This window comes from Branchiostoma floridae, chromosome 18, assembly GCF_000003815.2.
Source record: "Branchiostoma floridae strain S238N-H82 chromosome 18, Bfl_VNyyK, whole genome shotgun sequence".
Lineage (NCBI taxonomy): Eukaryota > Metazoa > Chordata > Leptocardii > Amphioxiformes > Branchiostomatidae > Branchiostoma > Branchiostoma floridae.
In genome coordinates this window covers 2,701,882-2,711,593 of record NC_049996.1, presented here as the reverse complement: position 1 = coordinate 2,711,593, position 9,712 = coordinate 2,701,882, and the positions used below count along the sequence as shown (strand labels likewise).

Here is a 9,712-nt window from a genome sequence, read left to right as displayed (position 1 = left end):
AACGAATTGAAAACAGATGTATGGCTTGTGTATCACCACTGACTTGGTCAAGCAGATGTAAGCGCTCCAGTCTGTGCAGATTTTGCGCCTTTTTTCTTGTCTTTTTCCTTCTTCCGTAAAACCCAACGACCTACATTGTCGTGCAAAGTTCCAACAGAACTGTAACAGTATACGCAGTGCGCAACACGCGTTGCCCACGTATTCATCCAGCAGCATGACGACACCCGTGTAATAACTTAAACCGGCCCACTCCCCGACCCTTATCACGTTTTCTTTTTCACTAGTATAGAGTACGGAAGCTTACCAGTGAACGTGATAGGGCCGTGCTCTCACATTGATTTACTAGTAGACGCTATCGTTTCTTCTAACTATTGAATTAATGTAATAGAGACGTGGTAGAAACACATTTTATACATGTACTAATGAAGTAATGTTTATAACCATGTCACTCCTCCTCAGGGGGCGGCGTTTATTTCTGCCTCCCTCCTTCACTTGACGGTTTCTAGTTTTGTGAGTGCATCTCTGTATATCTTGCAACTCGTAGACTGCACATTTTCCAAAATTCCTTCTGACCCAAGCGCCTTTACGGCTTCGTAATATTAAAATTATCTTTAAAATACGCGTAACGTTACGTGTGTGAGTACTTGGTATTTCATGCAATACACTATATGGCCGCACGAGGGATACTGTATTCTCAAGCAGATGTTGAATCGCGCAGATATACATGTAGTAGTACTCGGAAAAATTACACGGGCGCTCTTGTAATGACAATCGTACACTGATGATATTATCAACTGGCAATGAATTGAAAACAGATGTATGGCTGCTGTATTGTCATAATCAGATGACCTCAGATGGTTAACCTCCTTCCTATACGAATCAAATGTCGTGCAAATAAGTCCAATCATCATCCATCGCCCATGTTACTTCTGAACCCACCCTCCTTTCAATCCACACCTCTTCTTCCGTCCATCCCTCTTCTTCCGTCCATCCTCCCTTCCTCCTTCTTTCTCTCCTTTCTCGCCTCCATCCATCATGAATCATGAATGGTCCCGGACACGAGCTTGTTTACCGCAAAGAATGCAGGGAAGGTACGGCGTTGCTTCAGAAGGGATTGTGGAAAGTGTGCAGTCTACGAGTTGCAAGATATACAGAGATGCACTCACAAAACTAGGAACCGTCAAGTGAAGGAGGGAGGCAGAAATAAACGCCGCCCCCTGAGGAGGAGTGACATGGTTATAAACATTACTTCATTAGTACATGTATAAAATGTGTTTCTACCACGTCTCTATTACATTAATTCAATAGTTAGAAGAAACGATAGCGTCTACTAGTAAATCAATGTGAGAGCACGGCCCTATCACGTTCACTGGTAAGCTTCCGTACTCTATACTAGTGAAAAAGAAAACGTGATAAGGGTCGGGGAGTGGGCCGGTTTAAGTTATTACACGGGTGTCGTCATGCTGCTGGATGAATACGTGGGCAACGCGTGTTGCACCCTGCGTATACTGTTACAGTCCTGTTGGAACTTTGCACGACAATGTAGGTCGTTGTGTTTTACGGAAGAAGGAAAAAGACAAGACAAAAGGCGCAAAATCTGCACAGACTGGAGCGCTTACATCTGCTTGACCAAGTCAGTGGTGAATCCACAAGCCATACATCTGTTTTCAATTCGTTGCAAGGCAAGAAAAATGCCAGTCGAATATGCGAGGAAGTGTCATTCAGCCATTCCTTCCTTCATTTCCTTTCTTGCTTCCTTCCTTCCTTCCTTCATTCATTCGTTCATTCATTCATTCCTTTATTCATTCATTCCTTTATTCATTCATTCATTCATTCATTCAAGACATGACGCGGAGCTGTACTCGTGACATATAGCGCATCCAACTAGAGAGTACCCCACTAACACATTATTTTACTAGAAAGAAGATATACAGAATGTCTCTATTAGTGAAATAATGTGTTAGTACCCAACTAACACATTATTTTACTAGTAAGAGAAATACGGAATGTCTCTATTAGTGAAATAATGTGTAAGTACCCCACTAACACATTATTTTACTAGTAAGAGAAATACGGAATGTCTCTATTAGTGAAATAATGTGTAAGTACCCCACTAACACATTATTTTACTAGTAAGAGAAATACGGAATGTCTCTATTAGTGAAATAATGTGTTAGTACCCCACTAACACATTATTTTACTAGTAAGAGCAATACAGAATGTCTCTATTAGTGAAATAATGTGTTAGTACCCCACTAACACATTATTTTACTAGTAAGAGATATACAGAATGTCTTTATCAGTGAAATAATGTGTTAGTACCCCACTAACACATTATTTTACTAGTAAGAGAAATACAGAATATCTTTATCAGTGAAATAATGTGTTAGTACCCCACTAACACATTATTTTACTAGTAAGAGAAATACAGAATGTCTTTATCAATAAAATAATGTGTTAGTACCCCACTAACACATTATTTTACTAGTAAGAGAAATACAGAATATCTTTATCAGTGAAATAATGTGTTAGTATACCCCACTAACACATTATTTTACCAGTAAGAGAAATACGGGATGTCTCTATTAGTGAAATAATGTGTTAGTACCCCACTAACACATTATTTTACTAGTAAGAGAAATACAGAATATCTTTATCAGTGAAATAATGTGTTAGTACCCCACTAACACATTATTTTACTAGTAAGAGAAATACAGAATGTCTTTATCAGTAAAATAATGTGTTAGTACCCCACTAACACATTATTTTACTAGTAAGAGATATACAGGATGTCTTTATCAGTGAAATAATGTGTTAGTGCCCCACTAACACATTATTTTACTAGTAAGAGAAATACGGAATGTCTCTATTAGTGAAATAATGTGTTAGTACCCCACTAACACATTATTTTACTAGTAAGAGAAATACAGAATGTCTCTATTAGTGAAATAATGTGTTAGTACCCCACTAACACATTATTTTACTTGTAAGAGTGGTAAGAAATTAAATTGAATCTACTGGTAAAATAATGTGATATGATTGTGTCAACCCTTATCACAAGTGAAAGTAGTTAACACGTTTTTCGACAGAAACACTTTTTGGAACTAAAATAATGTGATAAATATACCGGGCTATCGCGAGTCATGGAATTCCCCTGCCTTGAAAATTTCCCCAGGTCACATGGCGGTTTCAGCCTGTTTATCATAAGTCTTGGAATTCCCCTGCCCTGAAAATTTACCCAGATTACATGACGGTCTCAGCCTGTCTATCATGAGTCATGGAATTCCCCTGCCCTGAAAATTTCCCCAGATCACATGACGGTTTCAGCCCTTTCAGATTGGCCCTTATCTACCGAATAGTGCTGTAAAGGGGCAGCAGTATCTCTTTAATGCAGATCCAAAGCCTATTGCTGGATATTCCAATGCACATAACTATGGAAAAAGTGTTGTTTTTGTTGCTACTGCCTATGCCCCCCCCCCCCTCTGTCTAATTTCAGGAAAGGAACATTTGTGTCCTCTGCTCGTGTATTGTCGTCCACGAACAGCAGCAAGTAGTTCTCGATACAATAAGACCAACTTGCAGTACTATCTACGTTTGTCAAAACACTAACGGTATTCTAACAGTTTTTCGAGATCCCTATAATTTTACTTTATAGAACAGTATTGGGTTAATCTTAATTTTGATTTTAGCAATTAGTGGACCTGTGACATTTAAGATGGACTCTCACTGCACTTGAAATAGCCGGTGCGGCACTGCGGGGTTCTTAGATGACTCAACGACTTTCAGAGATCAAGAAGGAATTTTCTTCCGTTTTGTGTATTTTGTTGTCTTCTAGGCCATACTTTTTACCTTAAAAACCCAAGTGCAGGCCAGGCAGACGGGTCGCCTTAAACCAACCATGTCTCCCTACCATTGTCTTCCGAGACAGACGGATGCCCCCCCCCCAAAAAAAGTCATACTTTTACGTATTACGTAATATCTGAATTATTAAAAATCGCGAAAATAACAAAACAGTGCCGCAGTGAACGAACCCCGCAGTGCCGCACCGGTGTCCCAAGTGCAGTGAGATGCCACCTTTAGTATGAGCACATGGTCAGCTGTACATACCTATCTGCATTCAATCTTGTCAAGTTGGCGTTGACGGGGTCCTGGCTCTTGTGATAATCCACTTTTCACCACTTTCAAGCTGGAGGTAGAAACTAACGGTCCAACTTCGCCACTGGTACCAGCAAAAGAGAGAGAGTCCACGGGTGAAGCGGGAACCTTTATATCGGTACGGGGTGTGAGGGAGGGGCAAAGTTATATTGTTTCGTATCGGAAGTACAGTGTTGCGCACAGACTGCTTCTTCATGCTTGTTCAGTTCGTTTGAATACCAACAAGCTTTTTGATAAGTCCTCTGATCCTTATCAAGTTGACATGAAAAGACAAGCCAAAGTCACACATCCAGAGCGGAGGTGACGTCAGCAAAGGGTCAAAGGTGCTTGAACTTACATTCAAGTGTAAGGCACCTATTAAAGTTACTTCTATTCATAATGGACCTCATATTTGTTACGAACAAACGGTCTTATTTTGTTTCAACAGTCAAAGTGCGATTCAACTAAGTTTATACTCTGCTCACGACAAATATAAATTTAGTTTGTCACCATGTTGAATTTCTGAGTGAATAAGTCGGTAACCCTAGGTCAATTATCGACCGTGATGTCACGCATCCACAATGTTACTCAAATGCAACGTCAACCTGTATTTAGGCCTGTTTGTCTTTTCCCAGGCCATGTAAGACGCGTCGACGTAAGCAGCCGTTTTTAAACTAAGGGCACAACCCGCCGCACGTGCAATTTGTCCGTACGTTTTTTTTTTGGGAGGCCACGTCCGCCATCGTATTTCTGAAAACGTTCACCTGCACCCCCACCCGAGAACCCTTCAGAAGAGCCCTCACCTACCGCCCACCATCTGGAACAGTCTACCACCGGACATACGCACAGCCCCAACTCTGGCTTCCTTTAAGAGACTCTTAACGTAATTGGAACGGCCAAAATGAACGGACTTGAATCATGTATCATTTTCTTTCTATCATGTATTTTGCATGTATGTAAAAATTGTGTATATAGACTTATAGAACGTATAAGGACTTTAAACGTTGTAAACACATGTATTTTGTATGAATGTAAAAATTGTGTATATAGACTTATAGGACGTATAAGGACTTTAAACGCTATAAACTGTATCTCTGTTATACTTTGTCTGACCCTTGCCTCTTCCCTCATGACCTCAATGAAAAGCGGTCTGCAGGCCGATTTGAGCTTTCATGAATAAATAAAGATTCAAACAAACATCTTGAGGGCTTATTCAGCGTGAAAGAATGAGAAAAGTCCCAAGCACACACGAACTCGTATCGTACCACATTCACAAGGTCACAGACCAATCCGCGACACCCTGGGGTCTTACGTCAGTGCTGTGATTTTACGACAGTTTTTTTTTTCCGAAACCGAACACCGAAACCGTCTAATGAAGTATGACAGGTAAAAAAAGGAAGAAATCCGTACCACATGAGAACATACCATGCACTTGTCTTTTAAGAGAAGAAACAAGCATAATACATTAAACACGACGTACCAATAATCGCGTCATAGAGGGCGCGGATGAATACTTTGTCATGGGGTCGCGGACGAACACTGTGTTCTCCGACCTTGTGAAAGCGGGACGAGTACATGTAGGCTTGGGATGTCTCTTCGTCTTTGCTGCTGAATCTGTTCTCAGGAGGTTGGAAGCTGGGTAGAGAGGCTCTTAGTTTGTTCCTGGAGCGTGGAGGAACTTAAGGTACATGAAAAATACTTTGTTTTCTTTGATAACATTGAAAAAGACTAACAGAGAAGGTGGTGGTGGTGGGGGGGGGGGTGGTCGACTAGATCCTCTGTGAAACCTGAACTTAGGGGGACAAAGACAATATCCGAATGGCTAAACAGTATCCAATTGGCCTCACAAGTGCCCACCTCTAGATAAGGACCTCTTAGCCAATGCAAGTCCTTGTCCAATATTTTTAAAAATCATCTTCACTATAGTGACCCAGATTTATCGGTCCCTGAGTGGTCTTTCGATTTCTCTGTACAAATAATTTTCGTTGTTTTCAGACATTTGAACTACCATGTACATGTATATATATATATGCATGAAATGTCCATAACTAATTTTCTTTGAACTGAAATACGGTTGCATTAATTTTTCGTATGCTTTTTCGTGATAAAGCACATGTAATGCCTTGTTATTTTCCTGTTGACAACACATCTCGTATCTGTTTGGTGTACGTACATGCTTGTCGTCATCTTGCCACGTTTTAGTTTCTTTTCTAGCTGTTAACTTTTCCTGTTAGGAAACTTTGACTTGACGATTAGAAAACCTTGCGTAATTAATGCACGTAAACTAAAGAGAACAAAGCCTGAGCCTGGATACCAGCCTCGTCATATTGGCCCTTTCCACTCCCCACTGATTGTTAGCTAGCCTGCAGGGGAACCCAGGCTATAAATATTCCGTCGCTTCACTCCTTGACCCAAAGCCTTTTGTTATAACAAGCTTGTTGAAAAGAACTCAGACAAAAGAGTGGTGAAAATGGATTCAGATGCATGGATGGACATCTGTCACTCCTAGGCGACGTTAGCCTGGATAACATACCCCAACCTCAAAAATATCTTTTGTGTTGGGGTCTGGGAACATGGCTGTAGAAATGTTCTCGAAGGCCCTTGATCAGAGGGCGGAGAACCTAAGATTTATGACCACTCACACCACAGGTAGCCAGCTACAACACACCACAGTTGGTCAGTAGGCTATCACAGTAGCGAATCAGGTACTAAAGTGGCCACTGTTATGGATTCAAAAAATACAGTTGGGGGTCTTTAACCAATCATGCCTTGTGCATATCTACTGCCTGCTGATCCTGCTGATGTTCTACAGTCCGGCCGAGCCCCGGGCAGGGAATGTGACGTAGGCCTTAGGCGCGAACTTTCTGCAGGGATTTGAAGGGTCACCGAATTTGTCCCAAGAAAGATATAAATGAGACCTTTTGATTGTACGTTTTTGCTTTCTAACAAGCTAAGTACAGGTCAAGGTGAATAGGATATATATAAATTGATCGTAAAAGCATTAGCACCACGAATCTTCTTATTGTTGCCAATATGGCTACGGGGAAGGGCAGCAACACCATTATTGAATAGAAATGCTCCTCCCTGTTTCAGTGACGGCAGATCCCCCGTGGCTCAGAACACTCCTTGGTTACTCTCCAAGCAGTCATCAGTCATCTCTATTATAGAAAGCCTCGTAAAAACGACTAAAAAACGTTAAAAAGACAGCCGGAGCCTAACTTCTGCTTGGAGAGTATCCTTGGTCAGCTTAACACTACATAACAAAACGGGAAAGCCTGGTTGGCACAGGACATCAATGAAAATCTGTATAATGTAAAAGTAGACAAGTTCGGGGTATCATAATCTCATCAGTGAACATTCGAGGTCATGCAACTTATTCCACGCAGTAGTCTGCTCTTTCAGGTGTCTAAGAAATCTATTCTTATACAGAATAAATAAATGATATCGGTTCCTAATTCTAGGAATCTGTCAAGACCAAAACAATGTTGAATGTACCAAAATCTTGATTTTTAACACATCTGAAAATCTACATCGTGCATTGTATGAAATTTCTCTTACACTAAATTCCGTGCAAGAAATGAGCTGCAGGAGTCAAGAACTGGCAGTATGAGTTGTAAGATTCGATGTTCAATAATATCAGAAGGGTGTACATTTTGTTCAAACGTCTCGGTTCAATGATTGATACCTAAATATGCTGCATGGTTGCTTGTAGTTTTAGTGTCTTTGGTGACATAAGTTTGACACCATGGTGTATACAATAAGCCACACTAGTCAATATCCCTCCTACACATCAATTAATATCCCTTTGTCACAATGATGTTTAACAATTAGGTGGTGGCAGTCGAAACCGAGGATAAGAGCCAAGGGACTGACAGCTAACCCTCCCGTCCAGACGCAGGTCAACTGAAGGGACATCGGACCACGTCAAACTAGTCGGGAAGGTGAACAGTCCATATTAGAAACTATGAGGAAACCAAGTGCTAAAGGAAAAGGCGGGGAGAAAATGAAGAATCACGTCTGTCCGCACTGTAAGTATTGTACGGGAAATGCGGCACATTTGAGAGATCACATCAGGACTCATACCGGTGAGAGACCATTCCAATGCCAGCATTGTGACTATTCTGCATCACAAAAGAGTCGCCTGAAAATGCACGTTACGTCTATACACACCTGTGAGAGACCATCGTATGGACGTGGACGAAGTGAGAAGTCGACAGCATGCAAACGTGAACGTGTCCAGACCAAACACACTGTCGGAGTGAGACCGTATGCATATCGTTGCGATCTTTGTAACTATTCTACGACATACAAGGCGCATCTGAAACGCCACATCGCGGCGAAACACAGTAACTACAGGCCTCACAAATGTCCAACTTGCGATTTTGCTGCGGTGGACAAAACGTGCTTGAAAAATCACTTAGCTAAACACACCGGTGAGAAACCTTACAAATGTGACATTTGTGGGTATGGTACAGCACATATGTCAAATCTAAAACGTCACATCATGAGCCAACACTCTAGCGAGAAGTCCTACAAGTGTGGAGTTTGCAGTTACGTTACTTCACGATTGTTTGATTTGAAGAAGCACACCGAAAAACACACTTGTGAGAAACCGTACAACTGTGAAGTGTGCGGTTACGCGACTTTGCGAATGTGTGATTTAAAGAAACACATAGCCAAACACACTGTTGAGAAACCTTACAAATGTGACATTTGTGGGTTCGGTTCAGCACAGAAGTCAAATTTGAAACAGCACATCATGACCAAACACTCAAGTGACAAACCTTACACTTGTGACGTCTGTGGGTTCGGTGCAACACAAGTTTCAAAATTGAAAAGGCACATGGCTAAACACTCTGACGAGAAACCTTACAAATGTGACATTTGTGGGTACGGTACGGCACACGCGTCAAATTTGAAACGGCACATTATGGCCAAACACACCGATGAGAAACCTTACACGTGTGATATTTGTGGGTACGGTACAGTACTAAAGTCAAATTTGAAACAGCACGCCATGGCCAGACACACAGGTGAGAAACCTTACAAGTGTGACATTTGCGGGTACGGTGCAGCACATGTGTCAACTTTGAAACGTCACATGGCTAAACACACTGGCGAGAAACCTTACAAATGTGAGATGTGCGGCTACGCCACTTCACGAATGTTTGATCTAAAGAAACACATCGCTAAACATTCTGACGAGAAACCATACAAATGTGACATCTGTGGGTACTGTACAGCACTTATGTCAAATCTGAAACGACACATTACGGACAAACACTCAGCTGAGAAGTCCTACAGGTGTGACACTTGTGGCTATGCCACTTCTCGAATGTCTGATTTAAAGAAACACATCGCCAAACACACTGGCGAGCAACCTTACAAATGTGACACTTGCGACTATTTTACCGCACAAGTGACAAATTTGAAACGTCATATGGCGAAACACACTGTTGAGAAACCTTATAAAAGTGACATTTGTGGGTACGGTACAGTGGAATTGTCACATTTCAAAAATCACAGTAGGACCAGACACACTGGTAAGAAACCTTACAAATGTGACATATGCGGGTTC

The 9,712-nt window shown here is 41.4% G+C and overlaps 3 protein-coding genes across 3 annotated transcripts in view; 2 read left to right on the top strand and 1 right to left on the bottom strand.

Annotated features, from left to right (window-relative positions):
* The window catches only part of LOC118405981 (zinc finger protein 226-like), a 17,598-nt gene extending 13,332 nt beyond the window's left edge, over nucleotides 1–4,266 (bottom strand). Inside the window, exon 1 of the mRNA XM_035805834.1 lies at nucleotides 4,108–4,266. The gene's annotated coding sequence lies outside the window, so the exon portion shown is untranslated. The remainder of the gene's footprint in view (nucleotides 1–4,107) is intronic.
* Nucleotides 4,267–8,006: 3,740 nt separating this feature from the next.
* Nucleotides 8,007–9,712, top strand: part of LOC118405753 (zinc finger protein 708-like) — a 23,714-nt gene continuing 22,008 nt past the window's right edge. Inside the window, exon 1 of the mRNA XM_035805478.1 lies at nucleotides 8,007–8,162. The gene's annotated coding sequence lies outside the window, so the exon portion shown is untranslated. The remainder of the gene's footprint in view (nucleotides 8,163–9,712) is intronic.
* The window catches only part of LOC118405980 (zinc finger protein 234-like), a 2,199-nt gene continuing 549 nt past the window's right edge, over nucleotides 8,063–9,712 (top strand). The window contains exon 1 of the mRNA XM_035805833.1: nucleotides 8,063–9,704. Within this exon, the coding sequence (XP_035661726.1) occupies nucleotides 8,099–9,704 (1,606 nt within the window). The 5' untranslated portion in view covers nucleotides 8,063–8,098. The remainder of the gene's footprint in view (nucleotides 9,705–9,712) is intronic.